Below are 25,184 nucleotides of genomic sequence, written 5' to 3'. Positions count from 1 at the left end.
CCCCCCCCCCCCCCACCCTCAATATCTACAGACACAGAAATGGCATGTCTTAAGGAAAGCTCATTGTGGGGACTAGCTCTAGTGGCAGTAATTCTGCACCAAGGCTAAATTTTGGGAACGATCCTTCAGATACAGTACTAGGGGACCACTAAGGCCTATAAAGCATCCAAAAAGCACCATGTAATGGGACCTTTAAGGTAAGACAAACATCAAACAGGCCATTTACTTTATTTGGATATAGACTTACCAAATCCAGGGCTGATCCTCCACCCAAATATTCCATAATAATCCATAATTTTGTACCCTGAAAAATAATTCCAGAATTCAGTCAAACAGGGTTCAAAGTTGCAGTAGCTATCATATAAATTAAATTATATAAAGAGTAACAGTTCATATTCACTTTGATCACTTAAAAATAGAGCAATACTTGCCCTGTTTTTGTAGATTGAAAGAGACATTTATTTAACTTTAACTTTTTTTTGTTAAATGCTACCTGGCCCACCATAGTGCCAAGATGTACATGTAGCAAAACAGTAGAGAAATGATATTGCACTAATTAAGGCACGTGGCCAGGCTAATTTAGTGTGTTCAGTCTGTTAGGGAAACAGACACTTTTACATCACATGACGAAAGGAGTCATTTCACAATTGCTCTATGATGGTTAACTGACAGATTTATGTCTATTGACTACTAATACTAAAATATTCTATATTTACAATTTACCATTTACAACAAACTGGTTTATCCACTTCTAGCAGCTGAGAAATACTATGTATTAATCTAAAACATACAGTAATACAATGCAAGCTATGTTAAATGTGTTAATGTGTTGAATTTTACAGTAGTTCAGCCAGTCACTATGACTTCAGATCTGTGGGTTTGTCATCTGAGCTTGTGTATTAAGATTTCCTCGGAGCACACACACTACTTGAAATGTCAAATTTACTCAGGCAGTCTTTTTTCCCCTCACTAAGTTTTGGAACTACAGTTTCCATAATACTTTGGGGATGTAAACAGGAAATAACATTGGTATACGTGAACTTTGCTGTGGGACAGAACTTGAGCCCCCTTTTATAGCAACCTATATTTGTTTACATTTTGGCAACGTGTTCGCCAAATTAGCTTTAAGCAGTTCATGTATGGGATTTAAACTACCTTTGCCTCCATAAGCCATGTGCTATAGCCACTGCTGCTACATGCATACACTGAGCATAACACCATGATTACGTAATTCACACAAATAAGCCTTAATTCTCTCCTAAGTACCATAGTAAATGGTGAGATGTAATCTTAGCACCATCACATGTAGTATGACTAAAAAACTACTATAACTATAGAGATGCTAAAGAGATTACTTTCCGCTTTAAGGGTGTTGCACCCCTATAACTGTCATGGTGCACTTCTCAATATATACACAAGGCTGTATTTCATTTACTGTTCACCTAATATGCACATGAACACCCTGATAAAAAAGCTGAACGTGAGCACATTTACCTCCCTGTCATTGTTTTATTTCAAACCTTATTTGATGGAGTAAAGAGGAAAAAGAATAAAACACATGACAACGTCCAAATACTTACAGACTGCATTGTTACAAGCCCTCAAGCCATATACTACTGCAATGTCGGCCTATTTTTCAGGTTAATCAACAGCAATCTGTGTTTTATTACAAAGGCAATATTTGTTCCATTGCCCACATGCATTATTTATTGACCTACATTGTGTACCCTTGCTTGCAGGAAGACACTAAAGACATGTATGCATTATGTTGACAATGGGATTCTTCTTGAGGTTAAAGCTTACCTTTAGGTAGGAGCCATGATACTTGGTGATAAAGGGACTGTCACACTGGCTAAGAACTGTGATTTCTTGTTGAATGTCTTCTATTTCATCCTCCGCTTCTTCCAGATCAATAGTTTTAATGGCCACAACCTTCTGAGTCCGATTGTCAATGCCTTTAAAAACTTCACCAAAAGAGCCTTTCCCTATTCTGTCCAGCTTGGTAAAAAACTCTTCTGGATCAGCTCTGAAGTTCTGTGTGTGTGAGTGAGAGAGAGACAGAGAACAAAGTGCATTTTAAGCAATGTAGAACCTCAGGCAACAGACAAGATGAAAATAAAAAAGGCACAGAAAATGAAATTACAGGTATTCAAGCTGTTCTTACACAGGCCCACAACTCAACATACAAGCAAGATAGCTCCCTCAGTCTTCAAAATATCTTGCCAACTGTGATATATTGTTATTTTTGATATCTGGGATACACACATACTCTAGTTACCAAATAAAGGGACTGTAATAAGTGAACTTGGATTCACTATAATCTAAAAAAACAGATTTGAAAAATCTACAAAATGTCAGAAAATGTTAAAAAGAAATGCCCATCAGACTTTCCCAGAGCTGATAGTCATCTAAAATTGTAGTGATCAAGCGGTGGAGCTGCAATATCAAAGTCCCGCTTTACACCACCCAATCGCCAGTCAATCACAGCTGTCAATCGTAATGTTTCCCCCTGTTTTTATGTTGCATCAAATACCAAACAAGATGTTTTGTTTTAAAATTTAAAAAATTTAAATAAATAAATAAAACAGAACACTTTACACAATGCAACCAAAACAACCTTTTCTATGACCCTTCCTGCCTGGTAAATGTCACTGTGTTTCAAACGTAACACCTTAATTGGTAATGTAGGCTTTCTGCCATGACTGTGTTGTCTCAAAGCCCGCTCCAAAATAACCTCCGATGACATCATCAAAGGTACTTTCTCACAAGGATAATACTGATCAAAACTACATCAGCAGGGTTCTAATTTCGTTTGAACCAATTCAGGGTTCAATCTCTCGCAATACAGTATTGTTGATAAAGGTTTCTAGTGTTCTAGCCTGTCACTTGGATGACAGATGGGATAAATAGTGTTCAGTTTGGGCTAGGTTAATCAAGAATAATGATCAGGTTTACTAAAGCCAATGGCTCTGATACCAATGTTGAGGATAGGCTTGGAACATCCCTACTTTCCTCTACACAGCTCAGCTCCTTAGGCTAGATTTGATCTGTTTTCCCCTTTTCTCAAGAATAATCAGGATTGGTATACTAAGAACAACTTCTGAGTAACTGAACTCTAGCAATGTGTGAAATTCAAGACCAAAATTCCTACCAGCTACAGAGCACATACAGCAGCACAGAGAACAAAATCCAAGATTTTCATCTTTTGTTGACAAACAGCCCTGTAAAAATGTTGTACTTCAGCCTTGGTCTCTGCATGTCAACCATTTTTTTTCTTCACCTTTTCTATGAGTTACATTTAAATCACAAGACGCCTCAACAAGGACTTAGGCGTTATGACCTCCACCACAAAAGCTAAACAGAAACTGAAGGACTACACCCTAACTTATTGACTGGACTAAATGGACTATTTCCCCATGGAGCACCAGGGCAGAAATAATGGGCTTCAAGCTGGCCAGTCCAATTTCCCTTCATGCACAGCAATCATTAGCCAAAACCGACTGAGTAGTGTTTGTGGTGGTGCCATAATTTCCATTACAAATATAATACAAAAGTCTATCCTGAAAAGAAAAAAAAAGAAAAGTTTACAATATTTTTGTTGTAGCTTTAATAATAAAGAACTAAAACAATTAGGCACAAAACTTAATTTACTAAGTAACCCAGCCTTAAGAAGATCATCTGTTGGCTCACACCGCGTATTGCTACAGTCCCCCCAGAGAACAGTTTCCTGTAAAAGTGCTAATGCATGGTGGTCAAATCTATATGGAAGGGAGGATGAGCAGCTGCACTTTGAAAAATTGGCAAAGAGGTGGCTGTTGAATTTGAAAGCAAAGAGACTTTCCAACAAAGACAAAGAGGTAGAGCAGTGCAGAATAAAGTAGAGTAGAACCAACACAACCGAACCATAGCACTGGTGTGGTCAGTCATCCAGGTGAAAATTATAATGTCCAGGCTGACTTCTGTAAAAACAATGGGAAAAAAAACAAGGGCGCTGCGGCCACAGACTACACATGATGGGAATGTACTTGCCATTTCCACAGTCAGCAAGTTTACTGCAACAACTAAAGCTGCCTGAACCTCGCTCTAAAAGGCATGTGTTTGATGCTCCCCCCATCTGCACCACACAACCGTGTGGTATCATCCTTGCATATAGTGAAACTATACATCAACTTGTATATTACTCTACCGACTAAATATAAATCTGCAACTGAATAGTTTAAGATTCAGAAAAAGTCATTTGATGTTAGTATTAGTATAATTATTAGTCACTTAATCGTTTTGTGGCTAATTTGATTACTAAATTACAGCTGTTTCATAATTAATGAATCATTTAATTAATTTACTTTGCAAGATTGCCAAACATTCTCTGGTTCCAGCTTCTCAAATTTGAAGACTGACTGCTTTTCTGTTTCATATACAGTGGATGTAAAAAGTCTACACAACCCTGTTAAAAAGGCAGATTTTTGGAATGTAAAAAAATTAGACAGTAGACAAAGATAAATCATGTCAGAACTTTTCCCACTTTAATGTGACCTATAATGTGAATAATTAAATTGAAAAACAAACCGAAATCTTCGAGGTTGAAAAATAAAAACCTTCCAATTACCTGGTTGCGGTGTGCACACCTCTTATAACTGGGGATGTCGCTGTGTTCAGAATTAACCAATCACATTCTAACTCATGTTAAATAGAAGTCATTACACAACTGCTATCATTTTAAGTGACTCTGATTAATCGCAAATAAAGTTAAGCTGTTCCAGTAGGATTTTCCTGACATTTTCTTAGTTGCATCTCAGAGCAAAAGCCATGGTCCGCAGAGAGCTTCCAAACCATTAGAGGGATCTCATTGTTGGAAGATATCACTCAGGAGAAGGTTACAAAAGAATTTCCAATGTATTAACTATACCATGGAACACATTTAAGACTGGACGTCCCTCTAAAATTGATGAAAAGACGAGAAGAAAACTACTCAGGGAGGCTTCCAAGAGGCCTACAGCAACATTAAAGGAGTTGCAGGAATTTTTGGCAAGTACTGGCTGTGTGCTACATGTGACAACAATCTCCCGTATTCTTCATATGAATGGGCTTTGGGATAGGGTGGCAAGACGGGAGCCTTTTCTTACACAGAAAAACATCCAAGCCTGGCTGAAGTTTGCAAAAACAAACATCAAGTCCCCCAAAAGCATGTGGGGAAATGTGTTATGGTCTGATGAAACCAAGGTTGAACTTTTTGGCCAAAATTTCAAAAGATATGTTCGGTGAAAAAACAATACTGCACATCACCCAAAGAACACCATACCCACAGTGAAGCATGGTGGTGGCAGCATCATGCTTTGGGGCTGTTTTTTTTCCAGTTGGAACCGGGGTCTTAGTCAGGGTGGAGTGAATTGTGAACAGTTCCAAATACCAGGCAATTATGGCAAAAAACTTTCAGGTGAGGAAGTTCACCTTTCAGCATGACAACAACCTAAAGTAAACATCCAAATTCACAAAAGCATGGCTTTACCAAAAGAAGATTAATTTTTTGGAATGGCCCAGCTAGAGGCCAGACCTGAATCCAATTGAGCATCTGTAGGGTGATCTTAAGGGGGTTGTGCACAGGAGATGTCCTCGCAATATGACAGATTTGGAGCACTTTTGCAAAGAAGAGAGGGCAAATATTGCCACGTCAAGATGTGCCATGCTAACAGACTCCTACCCAAAAAGACGGAGTGCTGTAATAAAATCAAAAAGGTTCTTCAACAGAGTATTAGTTTTAAGGGTGTGCACACTTACGCAACCAGGTTATTGTACGTTTTTATTTTCCCCCCTCCAAGATTTCAGTTTGTTTTTGTAATTGAATTGTTCACGTTATAGGTCACATTAAAAGGCTGAAAAAGTTCTGACTTGATTTATCCTTGTCTTATTTTTTTACATCACAAAAACCTGCCATTTTAACAGGGGTGTGTAGACTTTTTATATCCACTGTACTTGTAAAGTAAATATATTTAGGTTCTTTACTGTTGAACGGACACAAAGGACAATTCAGAGGAATCACTTCGGGTTCATTTAGGAAAATTCACGATTTTCTGACATTGTTTAACTATAGAAGGGTGACAAAGTGGAACTGATTAGAGCTTAAGCGCATCAGTCAATTTGTCTTTACTTGATCACAGAAAAATATTTTTTCAAACTAAATGCCAAACATTTGAGGTTTTCAGCTTCTCAATCGTGAGAACTCACTATTTTTCCTTACATATCAATATACTAAACATTTTCCAGTGTTGCACTGTGAAAAATAAAACAGTGGACATGGAATAAACAGAAAGCTGGATATGTTAACTTGTGCTTTAATTGCGATGGCATTTCAGCCTGCACAAAATACTGTTCATGAATAAGGAGTGAACTCATCCAATATAAATGTATATCTCGGTTTTGACAGCCCGTCAGTCATTCAGTACACGTTAGATATGACAACATTAATAAAAAAAGACCACAGCACTCTTATCACATACTGTGATACTGGACTTTGAAGACTAGCGAGTTGCATTTTTTACCGTAAAGTAAAGATGAGAGTCATAACCGTGATAATAATAATGGGGGTTCTTGTAGATAAAGTTATTTACAGGCACCGAGGCAAACTTACGAGCTGAAGGTGCACGCAAACGTTAAGAAAAAAAGTATAGTAAAAAAACAGGTGACTGTGAAATCAATAAAGTTGCCTCTTAAAGAAAGTTAACCAATAATATAATGTATTTTATTCACCTGAATCCCCGGCAGTCCACTCTGAATAGGTGAACGAGCCATGGCGTCAAATCGGCAAAGATGACGACTTTTCCTCGTCTTTATCTGCTTTCCTTATCAGAGGTGTAACGTCAGTTACCCGACCGAGCCGTGGTTTGGATCACCGGTCAGTGCCGCACACTCTGTAAGGGTAGTTAATGTATCAAACGGTGAAGCCGCTTGATTTTGAAAAATCAGCCTGACTTGTCGGCTGTAATTCGGGCTGCCGGCCAGCCTTCTCCTCACTCGCCTTCCGCAGTTAGCGAACGCTAGCTAGGCTAACGTTATCTAAGCAGCTAGTTAGCACACAGTTAGCTGAATAATTTCTCCGTAGACCTGTACGATCTCTAAGCACGTTCTTGGCACTTTCCCTGTAATGAAATAGAAGTCTGATTTTAAATAGTCGCACAAGATTAATAAATGCACACTATTATATAGTATAGTATCGCTTGTTGTTCTATTCTCTCATCACTTTCCTCTCTCGCTCAGCGCCATCTTGGTTCATGTCATTTTCATTTTCCGGAGGACCAATCAGCGAGAGCCTCAGGGAGGAAGCGTAGAGAGGGCCCAACTATTCGTTTGCAAATCGCAAAATACGTCACAGAGGAGGAAAAAAGTTCAGGTGCAGGATCAGTTTCACCTACGAGTTTCACCCATGAGTTTTACACTTCACATATCTTGTGACTTTTGTGTTCTAAACAAAGACACAATTTTCCATGTATTTTTCAACATGTGTATTCCAAACTTTTTTGGATTGAAAATTAAAACATTTTCTTTGGATAAACAGGTGAAAGAGTCATGATTAAGTGAAATTTGAATTTACTTTGAAGAATAACTGTGGACAAAATTGTTAACTTTTTATTCAACAGTTAATCATTTTTGACAAATTCCATACACGTAAAATTAAACAAACCAATATTTTTTCAAATATATATTTAGAAACCACAAACAGCGACAAACAACCACAAACAACACTCTGAGACTAAATGTGTCCCGGGGCCAAGAAACATAGAGAGGATTGATGAGAGGGAGGGAGACAAAACAACACATGTAGAAACAGACACATACACAGACAGACACAAGACAAGGGACCAAACACCTGCACAACTTAAAGCCAAGGCTGTAGCACAGGGCTACAACCCCGACCTGAAAGAATCAGCGATGCTCAGCCAAGTGTCCAGAGTCCTTCCTGGCGCTCCATGAATGTGCACTGTAGAGAGTTCCATGTAAACTACATCCAAAAAGGAAAGGGTCCATGCACGGATAGATAGGTCATGGTGGTTTCCAACGGGTTGCAATCATTTTCTTTGCAGCTGTAAGTCCAGCAAATACAGCGCATTTTTGAGTTCTAGAGAGCTGAAAGGCTGACAGATCATTCAGAATCAAAACATTGACAGTAACAGGCACAGCAACATTAATCAATGTGGAAATTTTGGATGCAATATTGTTCTAGAAATGACCAATGGCAGATCACTCCCAGATCATGTGAAGATATATACCTTGTGCTTTTATTGGGCAGAGAGTGCATAAGGACAAAGCAACCAGATATCACTAAGAACTGATAAAGCCTAGATACCATACCACCTTTTTTTGACTGCATAGTATATAAATTCCGGATAGGAAAGATGGGTAAAGACATCTGCCAAGCTACACCGTTTGCCTTGAGTGTTGATCTTAATTGACGGTAAAAGAAAAAAGAGGAACGTGGTAGATTGAATGCGTTTTGCAAGTCATTTAGACAATGAAGCCCTCTTTGTTCCAATTGTGGGTCTTTTATTGGCCTCTCACCAATCAGAAGCAAGTGTGCCAGTTACAAGCTATATGGAAGTAAGTGTCAGAAGGACTAAAAACAATGTTTGAAGTTGGAATCTGAGAGGCCACCATCCTCTTTCCTTCTCTGTAGAAGAACATCTTAAGTCACTGCCGTTTGCCTTTCCAGATAAATTTAGATACCGCTGATTGTAATTTACGCCAATAGCCAGCGGGAGGGAAAAGAGGTAGCATAGAACTCACAAAACTGTGGAGAAGGTGTCTGATATTGTCTGCTGCTAGTCTAATTTTTATGAATCCTGTTTGGTGGGAACTAGACCACTCTGTAGGATCCTAATCCTTTTTCAAGAGTTAGGAAATTAAGACTGTGTTAACATCCCTTGAGCATTCTTTTCAACAAGAGAAGTTATCCATGTCAAGAAGGAAAGGGCCCAATTGTTCCCAAAAAGTTCATGGGGAATCTCATCAAAGCCCGGTGATTTTCCTTTTTGCATACTGCCATCTTTGATTCTTCAAAAGTAATCAATTTGTCAAGGCTATCTGATTCCTCTGATGATAACTGAGGCAACCAGCTGTCATAATGGGATTGATGAAAAGTAACTTCAGATTCATATAGATTGGAATAAAATGTCTCATCAGGGTCAGTTACCATCTAAAGATTTAATAGCGGGAATATCTGCTAAATAATCACTGGATCCTAATCTCATAAGGAGTAGATGACTAGGTCTAGACCCCTAATAGGAAGTGTTTTAGAATTGTGTTTATTTCCTTCTTGACTAATGATCGTTCTAAAGCTATCTGGTCAGTAAAGTTAGTTTGTAACAGTATCAGAATCAGAAACAGAATCTGCCATTCTGCTATGATTGAGTGATGTGGGATTCATTTTTTGAATAAGGAAGTATTAAAGCGCCATCTAGCAGCACATTGAGACAGCTGCTCTAAGTTTGAGGAAGTTTGACAAGACAGAGGACCCCTTTATGGTCCAACAATGCCATTGGAAGTAACATCGCTTTATAAATTGAATGACATAATTGTGAGGATGCAAAAAGAAAGTCTATTCTGGATGAAGATTTATGTCTACCTGAGTAAAAAGAGTAATCTTTACAGGTGGGATTAACTGTTTGCCAAATGTCTATAAACCCCAAGCAATGACTTCAAAGCATTTGTGGCTTGAGCTTGAACCCCAGTGACTTTTGCATTTGACCAATCAATATTTGAGTCCCACACAGCATTGAAGTCTGCACCAACAACAAAAGAGTTTACTCTAGCATTTGATTAGTGAGCGTACCACAGAAACCGCCATCAAAACCATTAGGTGCATAGGCTGACACAAGTGCCACTTTCTTAGAGCTAAGTTCTAACTTATTTCTTATTTCTAGTGGATATTAATCTCTATTACAATTATACTGTCAAGCTGAAAACTACTACAGCAACAACGACCCAACTAACATTTGAAATATAAAAATTTGGAATGCTACTTAATTATTAATGTTTCCCTTACCTAATGTATTTATTCCTCCTCCTATGTATTATTTTGTTTTTATTGAATGTAAAACAGTTCTTGCTTCTTTGATTTTTTCCTGTCACAATTGAATTTCCCTTACTCTTTCAATCTTTAAATATGTTATTGTTGTTAGAATTTGACTGTTATCAATAATGCCAGAAAAAAGAATGTGCCATTTTCAAACATTTGTGGTTTAATGTACAGGTAACAAGGTTAAAATACACAACTGGGCAAAGCAAGCAGCTGTCCTGGGGTCTCAGATTCTCACATTCTGCTGAAACAAATAGGCTTCAGCACAGGTAGGGCAGGAGAAAAAAAATACAAAATACATGCAAATACATTTTGTAATGCATATTTTTTAAGACAAACTTTAAAATTATGAATCTATCTTTTAACACCTTTACATGTTACTGTTCCTAAAAATGTGCCCACATGACCTTGGTGGCAGTTGATATTAAATTAGTTAAGTTTGTATCACAGAACCAGATCTTGCCATCTAGAATCTTGATTTTTTCATGGTCAACTAACATGTTGCAGCAGGAAAGACACAAATAATCAAATTAATAATTGCTGACTGGAACAATAATATAACATAACCATTGGTCATGGTTTGAGTAACCAAGAACAATCTGCTTTTTCTGCTATGACATGTCAAAATTGACATGTTGGTTTGTGGTAATTATTATTTTATATTTTTAGTGCAGCATTACAAAGACACCAATGATGAAATCCTGGGATTGAATAGTGAACACAAACTCTGTCCCTATAGTGCACTCCATTAATGCAGTGAATTGAGCACACTCCATTCAAAGATTAAAACGTGCAGTTTGAAAGATCCCAAAAAGTGTTAAGTGGATCTTAGATTATTTAGTCAAAAGTACACTTTTTTTTATTATTAAACTTTCACCCTCAAATGACAACCATAACTTTTTAGCCAGTTTGGGAGCTCAGGGCTCGTTACTCCCTTGATGGTCTGACAGGCTGGAATGCACTCCTTTTTGTCAAATAATAGGACGTCAGTACTAGCTAAACATATTTATTGAAAAAAAAAAAAACACTATTCAGTCTTATATGGCTGTAAGTGTAAAAGCCTAATATTTCATATCAGGTTGGGAAAGTGCTATGAACAAGACTTTGGTGCTCAGGGGATTTATGGCAAGATCTTAAGGCAAGAATTGTGAGTGGAAGAACACATAACTTACACGTAAATATAAAAGAACAATTACATTCAATGCTATTTAAATGGTTCATCTGTTAATGGTTTTGTTGTTATAATACTTTAGCTGAATGAATTTATTCTACTAATTATAATGCTAAAGAAACTTTGTGCCTCACGATAGCCATTTGGTTGTTGAAATATAAAACATTTAATAAAAACACACACACACACACACACACACACACAAATGACAAATACAGGCAGAATTAATGTATATTCTACCTCCCGTCAATGTTAAAAATGTATGTAAATGCATTATGAATATCTAATCAGATTTTTAGATTGTTTACATTTTAGTCTGTTTTGCTGCATCATCTTCATCTTTATGAATTTCAGTTGAGTCTTTCGAGACCATCTCAACCTCTTCCTTCCGTAGCTGGCTTTTATCATCCTCATCATCAAACTTCTTCTTGAACTGGGCCTCAATTTCTGCAGGGTTGGTGTAGGTGTAGAAATGTGCCATAATGGAAAAGATGATACACACTGCAAACAAGAGAGAGGCAAATAGGACGTACTCTGCCCACTTTAAAAGAGGAGGAGAGAGACAGAGGGACAAATGTGGTATTAATGCATCATCATGTTTCCCCTGTACTACATGACACATAAACCCAGACTCCTCAAAAATATTTTGTCACTTTTAGTCTCTCAGATTTAGTTATGAGATTAATTATTGTTTTTTTGGTTACCTGTTTAGGAATCTTTGCAAGCTCAGCCACAATTAGTACAATGAAGTTGCCAATAGCATTGGTAAACAACCAGCCTGCTTGTAGCACTGATTTCATGTTACTAGGTGCCTTGAAGACACAAAAGAAGGACAAAAGGTTAATGAAGCAAGACACAAAAACTACATCATTATTATATAGTTCAAAGACAAACCAAATATTCTCCTGTTCTGTGTCCTACCATGTCTTCTTTCGTGATACAGCACTGAAATAGGAAATACCACATTTACCTGTGAGTAGGAGAACTCTAGACCAGTGACAGAAAACATCACTTCACCAGCAGTGATGCAGAAGTACTGTGGGATCTGGAGAGCCATGTGAACTGAGTTAGGCTTGATGTCTTCTGCTGCAGTTATAGACTCCTGACACTAAAACAAATTATCAGAATAGATCAGTTTAGGGCAGAATTTCTATGACTGAAAAAAAGCAGCTGGACAGATGTTGCCAGAGCGTACAAATGAAATTTTGTTTTATCCATCACACAAAAAATAAATAAATGAATAATGATGGCAGAAGAACAGTGTGTAGGTAGGACTCAAAATAAACTATAGCGTCCATGTTCATTGTAGTAAAGGAACTTGTGAAACTTGTCACCCAGTGCAAGATTTGTGGCTCAACAACAATATCTTACACAGACAATTGTTCCTAGGATCAATTAATTGATGATATTTTGGAGGATTTGTTTATATTAAGAAAAAAATAGAATACCACCATCCTAAAAATCATTTATGAAACTTACATTGGTTCCAAAGACTAAAGTGCTGGGGATGAGAAAGGTATATGAACTTCCAAATCCAAACTCCCTGCTGTATTCACAGGACTGTGAACCACTCCGTAAAGTGAAGATGGCCCTGGTCATTAGAAAAGACAATCAGTGTAATTTAATTTGCCATTATTGTTTGCGTAAAATAATGAATGTAATATGAAAACAGTGTTGATTTGTCAACATGAACAAATCCTTACTTTCCATTTTTTATCTGGGAGTAGTTGGAATAATGTAATGACTCGATTAGTCCAAAGTCAGCTGCTGGGGTTGACACATTCACTGTTGTATTCATTCCATTTACAAATCTGAAATATTGAGCCAGAAAATACGTTTTAAAAAACTGTGTATTCTTCTGATAAAGATTAGGGCTGCAACAAATGTAATTCCATCAGCTCCTTCAACTTGTACATGTTCAGCACATTCAATTTACCGAATTGCATTGTTGCCTTCTTGTGGCTTGGAGATTAAATCATCAGCCTGAGGAAATAAGACAACAAATGTTGATTAATTTAACTTTTAAAGCCTCTTGCTTGTCTTTATTTTCATTATTGTGCTTCTAACTCACCAACACCCAGTCACCGTCATTGACGTTTGAGCGAATCAGAAGTGTTTGTCGTTGTCCTTTGGACAAGGGAATAGATCTTGTCACGTTGTCTATTGAAATGCTGACCATTTCTGGTTCAAATGTAAAGAATTGATCACTGGCCTGCAATGAAATTGCAGTTGGAAATTGATAAAACAATCATTGGGGTATGAATATGTGAACATGTTGAACACAGTGGTATTTTGACTTGCATGCAATTGATTTTCATAGCATTGTAAACTTGTAGAACCCAATTTTGTGAAGGTTTTTTGTTATTGTATGAGACATACCTGAGCTGCAGGGAGCACCAGAGGATCGTTGTCAGGAAGCTTCACTGTTACTGGATTGCTGCCCATGTTTAGTAATTTCAACTGACTCTGGGAGGCTGATGGGAAGGTGGGTAATGTTTTCTGAAGATTAAGTGAGTTTGAAAATAACTTAATCCCTGAACAGATGTGCATTATGCAGTAAGATAATGAACACAATAACCGTTTTCTACTTACATCAATTTCAAGCTGAACCAAAGCAGCACAGACAAAAGCTATAGCTGCCATAATCATCCCCACTGTCATTCTTCTCAGAGGTCTGTTGAATTAACATTCAATTCTTTTACTGATTTTTACAACATTTGAGAGAATCACAGCAACAAACGTCTACATTTTTACCCAGGCATAAGTTGTTTTTATGACTTTAGTTTTTTAAATTATCATCATGGTTATTATGTACCTGATTCAGAACTCTCAAACCTTAGATCATTAGATTGTTGTCAGTGTTCATCAACATCTAAAAAATAAAACTTAGAATGTGGCAAATTTCAGCATCTCTCAAAGTATTTAAGTAGTTATTTAACAAACAAATAAAAGACTGCTTGATTTAGGTATATGCCCCAAAGCTGTCTCCCACCAGCAGTACTTACGTAAAGTTCAGGCCACATTTTTTGATCAAGGGGTAGATTAAGCTCTCCATGATAGGCACCAGAGTCAGGATCAAGATGGGGTTGACAGTCTTTCAAAAAAAAATTGTACAGTGAGACTTTTCTCAAATAATCAGTCCAATATAACCTGATAAAAAATGATTGTAACTTACCTGCATCTGATCAGGCTGTATAACAATGAGCCCCTGCAGACACAAAGACATAGTTAAAAAATGAACACATTGCTTTAGTTAATACATTAATAGTTGGTTTTATTACCAAACTTACAAAGTTTCCATTCATGTTTGTGGCTTGCAGGGTCCATCTAGAACCCTTTAATAGAGATAGAGAGTTTAGTATCCCCTGCCAACAACTGATGTTGCATTTTAAAAGTAATAATAACATTACAATACCTTTTGGTCAAACAGGGTCCAAAACATTGGGAGTGGGATGTACAAAAAGAGGACCTTCAGCACCATTTTGATTTGAGCAATGAGGAGTTTCTACAGCACCGACAGACAGAATAAGAATAGCTGTCATTCCACTAATGAAACAGCTTGTTAGAAACTTAAGACATTTTTTCATTTAATGTTTTAAAGAAAATGTAACCAAAGTGAAACTTACATCATATTTTTCTTCTGACCAGTCCATCCAGTGCTGCCTCTTTGGGAATTGCTTGCTTCTGTGTTTGTAACGGTTTTTAATAGCAAACTGATTCACAGAAAAAGAAGTAAAAAGTAAAGAATAACATGTTTTTAGAAACACCAAGAGCAACTGTTGTTACACATTGCAGAATGTGTTGATGCAGATGCTGTGATCTAGACTCACCCCAATGCATTTACACACATCCAGCATGATGTTTCCTTGTGGTTCAGCTTTGTAATACATACCACTTCCAATGATAAACACCACTGTTGGGGACATCACAGGGCCAATATTATCAGTCCACAATATATGTACCAAATCTTTACATTTGCTACTTTATGTATAGAATCACAACAAATTATGTAGACATACCAAGCGCAACCACCATTAGTGCTGCAGGGACACCGAAGGCAAGAGAATAACACTTCTGCTGACTGTAGATGCCACACTCTTGAGCTGAAGATTAAGATGACCACCATTAATCTAACTTGTTACTCATACTCAAGGACTGTTATTGTTAGCTGTTATCACAGGCAGTTATGTTTATAGTTTATGGTTTGTCATAAACTTTGTCGATGTCTTTCTCATATCTACCTCTCAGGATTGGAGTGATAATGGTTGAAAGGAGACTCCCACCATTAATGCACAAGTAGAATACAGAGAAGAAAGTTCTCCTTTGCCTTTCCTGCACAGAGAAATAAATCAGTGACCTATTATGCATTGCATGCATGTTTTGCAATGCTGAATATAATGTACAACCAATTTCTGATTATTACCAGACTCCGCCTATAGGAGCAGAAATGAGGCAATGTTCTAACCTGATGGTCACCGAATTGGTCTCCACCAAAGGCCGCAACACAAGGTTTGATGCCGCCTGTGCCCAGAGCGATGAGGAAGAGTCCCACCATGGACAACACGCTAAATGTAAAGAGGAATATGTGCATGAGCAGAGAGCACTGTATGATGAAAACTGCCTGCCAAAAGCATACATTCTGGACTCTATTATTTGTGTTGTAGAACAGAAACCCACATATGGAAGGTCATGTTGTCTGGTATCCCATTTCTGTCTTTGTCAGTGATGTCATGGACTGCACTGACTGCCAACGCAACCTGGCCTATTGCATAGACAATGGACAAGTAGATGATAGTCCTGTAAGGTGAAGGAGAAGAGATAGCAAAGGGTGGAATAAGATTTAGATACACAGAAACTTCACTTGGGTAAAAATATAGAGACTGTATCAATACACTGTTACAAGTAAATGTTCTGCATTCAAAATACTAATTAAGTTAAAGTACAAGTCTCATCAGCAAAAAACACATAAACACTTAAAGTAGGCTTAAAATGATAAGTATTCATTATACTAGTTTTAACTACTTTGTATACACTTATTTAGTTGAGTCCAATTGTTACCAACCTAAGGATGTTTTAATATTTTTGATTTTCTATATTCTTAACCTTTATTGTGAAATATTGGATAATTTGACCTCTTTAGGCCTCAATTTTGTTTAGACGATAAAATAACTATGGTGGTAAAGAAATACTGACAACTCATTGAAATCTGTAAAATGACAAGGAAGCCAAAGTAAACACTATTTTTTGTAAGAGATCACAAGAAAAAAGGTAGGGAAACACTGATTTAATCTTTAACTTTTAGCAGTGAATTGTATTTTATCATTTCATAATTTAAAACATTAAAGGTGCAGTAGGTAAGACTTTTAAACCAACTTGATGTCATATTTGCTGAAACTGACCCTATGTAGAACTAGTAGAACTACATAAAGAAGGTAATTGAAAAAAATGTGGCTCCTCTGGCATCACCTACAGCCTGTAGTGCGATTTGCAAAAATCCACCTTGCCTTGTTCAGATGCACCAATCAGGGCCAGGGGAAGTGTCTAACCGCGTGTCAATCAATCAGAAATCATACCTACAACACCTTTAATCTGAAAAGAAAGAGCAACTTTATCTGTCAAACAACTATTTTAAAGTAAAATGTGCATTTTCCTTCTGAAATGTTGTTGAGTAGAAGTTTAAAGTGCAAAAATGGATATACTCAAGTATACAAAAATACTCCAGTTATTTTAATTAAGTAGATTACTTGTAGTTTTAAATCACTGACAGTTAGTCATCATCTAACTACTTGCATTTGTTTAATGGTAAACTAATTAAACACACTTAAACTTTCCCAGCCAGGAGTCAGCCACAATGGCCCCGAGGATAGGGGTCAGATAGCAGAGAGCCACAAAGATGTGGTAGGTGGAGGTGGCCATGTCATCATCCCAGCGAAAGAAGTACTTGAAGTACAGCACCAGGACAGCTGTGAACAAGCAGGGAAAATGTACATTATCTCTTATTTTACAGAATGTCATCATCAATCTAAGACCGCACAGTGTCAGCTCTAAAATGTTTTGTGACATTTCATGCAAAACATAACCAAACTTTGGTCATGTTTTGAATGTAAATATCCAGTGGTGGAAAAATTATATTTTACTTGAGTAAAAGTAGCTTTACCATGTCAACAGCATCAAAATGTAGGAAGTACTCGTTTTTCAGAATAGCCGAATTTAGAATAATGTATGTTATATTATATTGAGTTAGGATTATTGATGCATTAATGCGTATATCACTTATGTTGTCTCCGGGTCAAATTGACCCGTTTTTCTATATCAATATTCTTCTTCACTACCCAATTGTAATCACCCCAAATAACATGAGTGATTCCACACAATGCTCTTTGGGGTGATCTTAATGGGTAATTTTGGGGGGTTTTATTCAATTTTATAACATTTGAAAAAAATGTAAGTGGTTTTAAAAATAGTATTGAGTAAAAGTTGACATATTCCAGTCTGTGATTATTTATCAAAATACTATTCTTTAATTTTAGTTGAAATAATACCTAATTTCTGATTTTCTAACTCAAACATTAGGTATCATTTCTTATAAATGAGGTTTATTGACTATAAATTCCCCAAAGTAACTGTAAAACTAAAGTTAATTAAAAAAAAAGTGACAAACATTAAAAAAAAGCATCAAAAGTGTTAAGAAAAAGTTAAAAACATTGTTAAAAAGCATCACTAAATTTGTTGATTTGTTAAAACGGCAGATGGTCAATGTGGCAATAATTTAAAATTATTTGTACATTTTATATATGTCCTTGTATATACTGTGTTTCTAAAGTATTTTTTTTAAATTTGTATAAGACTGTATTTAAAGATATAAATATCTATATAGTATAAATATCTATATATCTATATATATCTATCTATATATATATAGATAGATATATATACTATATATATAGTAGTGTTGTGGTTACAATCAATTGGTCAATGTTTTAGAATGCAGTATTCTCACCTCGCATGCCATAGTAGGAGAACCTCTCACAGAACTCATTCACAATTATGAAGAAGATGCTCAGGGGGTAGCCACACACCACTTTGCTCTAATGGATCAAAGAAACAGCAGCATGGTGTTCAGCAGTGGTCAGTGCCATTGGCAACACAAGTGACTTTGTATATCAAAAGTAAATGTGCTCATAATGGTCCCTGTCAGTGTTTTATGATATTATTGGATGATCATTGTTAGCAACGTAAATAGTATTTTTAATGCTGTGGTTGGTCGAGGTTGAATTTTGAATGCTTTTAAAAAATTACTATAGCCTAGATGTGAAATAAATGTGGAGTAAAAAGTACAACATTTTAATCTGAAATGTATAGAATTAAGCTATTAAGTAACATGAACTGGAAATACTTATGTAAAATAAAATTTCCTATAAATGTTACTTTATGTTACTACAAATTTTGCTTTGTAATTAGTAACCTTTAGCAGTAATACAGTAATTGGCACATTAGGATGGTTGCTTTGTTCCTATGGATGATCATTTAGACTCACCGAACTCAAAACAAAAACTGCATCAACATCCAATAAAAGAAATTAATGAATTACATTACCGTCCCTTTGCTTTTCTTCTCTTTCTTTGGGTCCTCATAATCTGTGTACAAGATTAAAGAACTTTAAATAGAATGCTACATTTCATAAAAAAGACATAGGGCCAGAAATCTAGCCGCCCACAGACTGCCTCCATTTAAAAAAAATAAAAATCTTTCTCCCACATTTTGTGTTGAATTAAGAAACAATAAGGAAGCAATTAAGAATGTGCAATAAGATTTGTTTGTATGTTCTGACTTGTTCCCTAAAAAAAGGTAAAACTCACCGGTCATGATGGCTGAATGAAGCTGCTGCCTGCTGTCTACTGTGGTCTGATATTCCTTTGAGATTCCTGTAGAGAGCAATTGATAACTAATCCTTCACTGTGAGAGTGTTTTGAAATACTGCCACATGTTAGCACCATGATCTGTCACTCACACTGCTGACCGTGTTGCTTTTATGATGGGTGGGGTGAGATATAGGAGATAGGGAGTCAGCTATGTTCCGTCCTGGACAACTCATAAAAGGTATTAATTACAAAGAACTCCACAACTCAACCAAATGTAAAAACAACTGCAAGAATAAACTTTAATACATGTGGAAATAAAATTAGGATCCACGAATACAAGTGCAGAGAAATTAGTGTTTTATTTAAAAGAAAAGCATTAAGGAACATCTCTGTTTACAGCAGAACAGTAACTTTATGTTAAATATAAAACAATTTCTTGGAACAATTCAATGGACACTGAAATGGTATAAGATTCAAATAACTTCCACAGTAGGCGTAGTGTCTGGTTCCACACCTCATCACTTTGGCAAGAAGGTGAACATCATCTTTACAGTGTATGAGACCCACATAGATACTTTGCAAATATTGCACACACTCCTTTTTTATATACATTAATTAACAATTTGGAACAAAATATTTGTATGTAATGGCTTTAAATATTTAAAAACACTCCCATTCTAAGACATTGAAGTGATTTAAGGTTGAATGCTAACATGAGTCATAGGAGGCCCTTTTAGTAGAAATATAACTTCATGTACAGGTAGATGAGAGTCAACATATGCAGCATATACTGTTCATCAAGACATCAACAGTGGCTTATAAAAGTGGAATACTGTACATACAAAAACACAGTGTGAATTATTAAAAATATCATCAAAATAAACAAAAAGGGGCTGTTGGGAAGGTGGTGGGTGTGATATAATGACATGCATATCAAAGATCCCAACAGGAATGTCTCTATTGAAAACACTGCCCAGTATTTTCAGGTAAAAACAAGTGACACATTATGTGTGGCCATGAAGCAGGTTGTAAAATCTGTCATCTCTCCTACATGATCCCCTCTCTGGTATTAGGCTCCCCGTCAGTACTGTCACAGACATCCAACAGAAGTTACCATGCCGTGTGTATACGTTAAATAGGTCCAGTGCCTTGGTCATGGTTCACTGAGAGAGGTGAGAGGGGGTCAGAGTTGTCTGTGCTTATGTCAGTTTCCTGTTAAACTGACTAAAGAAAAGAAGGATCAGGTTCAAAAGAGACAATGTTGCTTCACCGGCATGCCTGATTGGCGAGTATAGAGGCCACAGGGTTCAAGGCTAACCCAGGCAAGCATCATACCACAGAGGAAGAGCTGGGGATGCCGTGGATGGTGGCGCTGGTTGGCGTGCCGCTGATGGCGTTAAAGATGTGAAGCGAGTCTGGAAGAACGCTCTTCATACCATCTTCCACAGGACTGATCTGGAAGGGAGGCAGTGTGATATGTTCACAATCATTCACAATACCATCTTAGACAGATTACTTAGTACCTGAATTACTACCAAGTGAAAGCTTTATATAAAAGGATAGTAATAGCTAGTATGGCTTTCGCCATTTCTAGTCTTTGTGCTAAGCTAAGCTAACCAGCTGTTGTCTGTAGCTGTATATTAACCACACAGACATGATAGTGGTATCAATCTTCACATCTCACGCTTGGCAAGTAAGCAAATAATCATATTTTCCTCAAATGCCAGACTGTTCTTTTACAGTGGAGCCTCAGAACCCCTTCAAAAATAGATTGATACAGAAAAAAATAAGCAAAAACAATCAATCTTCCAAGAGTAAATTATTAAGTATTAGATAGTTTTGTGTATGTGCATATATAAAAACAAATGTAAATACATAATTCAGATGCATGTACATGCATATACAGATGCTTAGTACACACAGAAATGTATGTATATACGTAAATGTACATACACTACCGGTCAAAAGTTTGGGGTCACTTACAAATTTCCATTCCACTCCGTTATAGACAGATTACCAGCTGATCTGAGTGGGTGGCTGATCTTTCATGCAGTATCTACATTGCCCATTATTATCAACCATTCATCCAATGTTCCAAAGGCACATTCTGTTCACTAATCTGATATCATTTAAAAAAAAAAACTTTTGCAATTATGTAAGCGCAAAATGTAATCGGAAAACTGCTGCCCTGATTAAAAAAACAATGCATATGATCTCAGCTGGGATTTTGTCTATAGTACTGTGACCCCAAACGTTTGACCGGTAGTGAGGGTGTGTTAGTGTGTGTGTGTGTGTGTGTACATGCATACATTCATGCTGTCCACACATGCAGAAAATAACATGTTGACATAATAAGTGATAGCTGATCTAGCCAGCCGCTGCATCCATAGAACAGTGAGAAAAGGTGGGTTTTAAGTTTTGAATTGTCAGGGGTAGAGCTGAAACTATTAGATGATTAGTCAATTAGTCAATCAACATACAATTATTTGGCACACCTATTTTGATTAATCAATTTTCATGGAAAATTCAGCTTCCAAACGTGAGCATTTGCTGCTTTTATGTTATAGCTAACTGAATATCTTTGTTTTTGGACTGTTGGACGTACAAGACAATCTGCTTCAGAAATTGTGATGGATGTTTGTTCACTATTTTCAGATTGACTAAACAATTAACAATTAATCAAGAGTGTAATCATCGAATTAACTAGTAATGCAAGTAATTATCAGATGCAGGCCTAATCAGGTTATTTAGCCATTCTGATGGACAGTGGACATGAGTTCCATGTGCAAAAATATTTCATGTTTCATTTATTACAGGCATCTAAAGATAAGGCCCGTCTGTGTTCTGATCAGATAATCTATTCCATGTGTTTAAAGGTTAAGACATGGCCCTTAGCTTTAACAGCTTTCTGTTTTTTGTCAAATGAAATCCGTGTAACATCAGAATGTCTAATGGTTTGACAATGCAACATCCTACAGCAATCAAAACTTTGGGTAATGTATGATGCCTTTTGTCTGGCTGGATCCACAATTATCAACTTTATTGCACACAGGAGCTTTTTGCATTACCATCCAATCTGCTCATGTCAGCACAAGGGAAAAACAGAGAATGGTGTTATCAAAGAGCGTGTTATCAGTTATATTATAAACCATATTTCGTGAATGGCACTCACACACATCGTAAGCCGTATTAGAAGATTACAATTCTAACATTTGTAATGCAAAATGTAATTACACTGATATTGTACTCACTTGCTCATGCATGATGATGGACAGCTCCCTAGCTAGGTCTCTATAGTTGGCTTTCATCTCATCGTGATACTCCTGTTGGTCCTCTTTGATCAGACGCTCGTTAATACTTAATCCGTGGCCACATGCCTCAACAAAATGCCTGCTCAAAAAACACAAAGTTAAGATGTGTTACAGGAAATTACACAAAGTAGTTGCACACACATTTTAAGCTGTTGGCATCTCATCTCACCTAAAGACCTCTTTCAGCTGTTTGACCTTGTTATCAGGATACTTCTTGGCACATGCATCGTCCAAAAAAGCTCGTGCATATGCAAGTGGTCCTGCGTTTACCTGAGGTAAGATGTAGGAGCTGTGTTATGTTTTTTTCATGGTCATTTCATCATTAGATACATCCAATGTGTCTGTTTGTGTGTGTGTGTGTGTGTGTTTGTCTGTGTGTGTGTGTGTAAATGTGTAAGTGTATCACCTGGACACTGATGCTGCCCTGCAGTTTGAGCTGCAGACGGATCATGTCCACCTCGCTGGAGGAGCACAGCTGTTTGATCTCAGCCACCTTCTTGCTCATCTCATCGATGGCCACCTCGATGGGGCTCAGATCAGTGTGGTGCTGATACATCACTGCGATACGTTTCTTTACGTAGGGGAAACAATGCGTGGCTGGGGGACAGAAACACGATGAGGAGTGGGGTGAACAGCTTGCTTCTCAGATCATGAATCTTTTCTTCATTCATGTGCTTTTCTGAGTTTTCCAGCCCAGGATCCATATATGTACTGTGCATCATTTAAAAGCTCTCAGATAATAATGATAAGAATGTAAGGTTGTTGGACTTTTGCACAATAAAACAATATAACTGTGATTAGGAAATGTCCTTGACAAACAGCTGACACATTCAGAACGTAATCAAGATCTTACATTCACGTACAGGACCATTCAGGTGAGTCATGTAATACCTCCACAACTGATACCCATGTGGAAGTCATCCACACAGTATGTTTTTTGAAGTCTGTCTTTTTGCTTAAATGTGTTAATATGCACTACTGGAGCTGATGCCCCCGTGATCCGATACCGGATAAGAGGATGAAGATGGATGGATGTTAATATGCACTCAATGGAAGGAGGTGGTGTATAGTTTGGGAGGAAAGCAAAAATAATTATTTAAGATAATTTGATGCGGAAGACTTATTTATTATGTTTCATTACATACTACTAGCTTAAAGAAGAACTATTTAACCTGTGATAACAGTTGCATTAGGTCTTCTGTGGCTATGGAATTGCAATACTAAACTTAAAGAGTACCCCTTTAAGAGCTTATGTGCCCCTACCCACCAGTTTATAGGGTTACTTACTGGTTAGTATAGTCCTGCGTTTGCACTGCTCCTCCACCCCGCCTTGCTTTTTGCCTGATATGGTGAAAGGCATCTCAAACACAAAACGACGGATGTTGTGGCTCTTCTCGAAGTCTGTCTTCCTGTCTACCAGCTCCTTCTCCTCCAGGTAAGGGGTCACATGTGTCACTTGGATGTACGCAAACTTAGAATCCAGGTCTTTGGGGTTAATCTGCATAGAGTACATTGCATTACAACAAATCAGTACCACTTTTTTATAAATCTTATGGATTAATTCACATCACAAGTCAAATATCAACAAAGCTTTTACCCTGCCAGAGTCTTGGATCATCTTCACATTCTCCTGTCCGAACTTGTCAGAGTACAGCTTCAGAAGCCTCTGAGATACCTCCGACAGTGGGGTGAATTTGGGTTCTTTGTAGATGTACTCCTTACCATCTTCATCTTCAAAGAAGCCCTGAAAACAGATAAAATATGGTCACATTGAATAGTGTCTTAATCCAATAATATATAAAGACACAAACAGTGCCACATCAAACCATACATGGGCTGTGAGCGGGAGTTGTTTGTTCAAATGGATCTCGTGAAATAATCTCAGCTCTGAGTTAGGAGATTTGGAAGACTGCACACATGTCCAACCCTTAATCGAAGGTCCAAGCACAGCAACAGAAAAAAATACTGCACTGCAAGACGTCAACTAGTGTCAGTTCAGTACTATGAGGCAGACCATGGGACACAGGTAGGGGCACAGATTTCACACCGTCAGTGGGAGCACTTACATTAGTCTGTTGTTTAGAATATAAATGGTCTAAAGTCCCGTGAACAGATGGTTAAAGCCATGCATTTACCCAGTGAGAGACACAGCTTTCTAATAGCTCTCAATGGTTTCCTACTAAGATTAGAACAACACTAAAGGCTGGGGTAGTAAAAAGGCTAAAAGATAAACAATGCAGGTGAAATTGTGGGCAAAGTGTCCATTAGCGAAGAAGCACAACACAGTCGAACACATCACTGCAGTCCAACTGCAATATTGCCTTTCATATTGTTTACCTCAGCCTCTGAGTCAGTAAAGTGGTACTGCTGCAGGGGTGTAAACAGCAGAAAATAAAATAATTGTTATTCCATGATAACGACCTAAAACCTGCATCAACAATTAGACCACCATGTTGAGAGATACATGGATCCCTATCAAAGCACACAGGCAGAGGTAATTCACAAGATAGAAGGGTCAATACTAAAATCTTAGATCTATAACACAATAGCAGAACCACTGGAATGAGTGTAGAAGTGATAGCCATGCAACAGTGGCGACTGATTGTTACTGTAAACTTAAAACAGCAAACTATGACTGAGAAATGCAATAGATTAAAACAGCACCAACACCACACAACTGCTAAGAAAGTCTAGCGAGGTCTACTGCACAACTTACCGCTGCCTTTAAAGAGAATAAAAAGCAGAAAAGGGTATTAGATTGGTAATAAATTGCC

At 37.2% G+C, this 25,184-nt stretch overlaps 3 protein-coding genes across 3 annotated transcripts in view; all 3 read right to left on the bottom strand.

The window, feature by feature from the left end:
- Positions 1-7,293, bottom strand: part of stk24a (serine/threonine kinase 24a (STE20 homolog, yeast)) — a 15,465-nt gene extending 8,172 nt beyond the window's left edge. The window contains exons 1-3 of the mRNA XM_034886448.1: positions 6,745-7,293; positions 1,804-2,034; positions 248-304 (exon numbers count right to left, since the gene is read on the bottom strand). Coding sequence (XP_034742339.1) covers positions 248-304; positions 1,804-2,034; positions 6,745-6,786 — 330 coding nt within the window. The 5' untranslated portion in view covers positions 6,787-7,293. The remainder of the gene's footprint in view (positions 1-247; positions 305-1,803; positions 2,035-6,744) is intronic.
- A 3,938-nt stretch (positions 7,294-11,231) lies between these two features.
- slc15a1a (solute carrier family 15 member 1a) lies at positions 11,232-19,259 on the bottom strand. The gene is made up of 23 exons (XM_034886214.1): positions 19,097-19,259; positions 18,834-18,874; positions 18,238-18,325; positions 17,059-17,200; positions 15,915-16,034; positions 15,703-15,802; positions 15,479-15,569; positions 15,257-15,340; positions 15,068-15,150; positions 14,864-14,950; positions 14,653-14,742; positions 14,528-14,572; positions 14,413-14,445; positions 14,243-14,331; positions 13,830-13,911; positions 13,617-13,736; positions 13,309-13,449; positions 13,174-13,220; positions 12,941-13,048; positions 12,717-12,828; positions 12,208-12,345; positions 11,942-12,049; positions 11,232-11,778 (listed from the first exon to the last, which is right to left on the bottom strand). The coding sequence occupies exons 1-23, from the start codon at positions 19,101-19,103 to the stop codon at positions 11,542-11,544; spliced, it is 2,193 nt and encodes a 730-aa protein (XP_034742105.1). The 5' UTR covers positions 19,104-19,259; the 3' UTR covers positions 11,232-11,541.
- An 824-nt stretch (positions 19,260-20,083) lies between these two features.
- The window catches only part of zmp:0000001200 (dedicator of cytokinesis protein 9), a 44,612-nt gene continuing 39,511 nt past the window's right edge, over positions 20,084-25,184 (bottom strand). Inside the window, exons 46-53 of the mRNA XM_034886053.1 lie at positions 25,127-25,132; positions 24,748-24,777; positions 24,008-24,154; positions 23,698-23,908; positions 22,817-23,007; positions 22,580-22,680; positions 22,351-22,489; positions 20,084-20,554 (exon numbers count right to left, since the gene is read on the bottom strand). Of these exons, the coding sequence (XP_034741944.1) occupies positions 20,429-20,554; positions 22,351-22,489; positions 22,580-22,680; positions 22,817-23,007; positions 23,698-23,908; positions 24,008-24,154; positions 24,748-24,777; positions 25,127-25,132 (951 nt within the window). The 3' untranslated portion in view covers positions 20,084-20,428. The remainder of the gene's footprint in view (positions 20,555-22,350; positions 22,490-22,579; positions 22,681-22,816; positions 23,008-23,697; positions 23,909-24,007; positions 24,155-24,747; positions 24,778-25,126; positions 25,133-25,184) is intronic.

The sequence above is a fragment of the Etheostoma cragini genome, chromosome 11, assembly GCF_013103735.1.
Source record: "Etheostoma cragini isolate CJK2018 chromosome 11, CSU_Ecrag_1.0, whole genome shotgun sequence".
Lineage (NCBI taxonomy): Eukaryota > Metazoa > Chordata > Actinopteri > Perciformes > Percidae > Etheostoma > Etheostoma cragini.
This window is presented reverse-complemented; position numbering and strand designations above follow the sequence as displayed.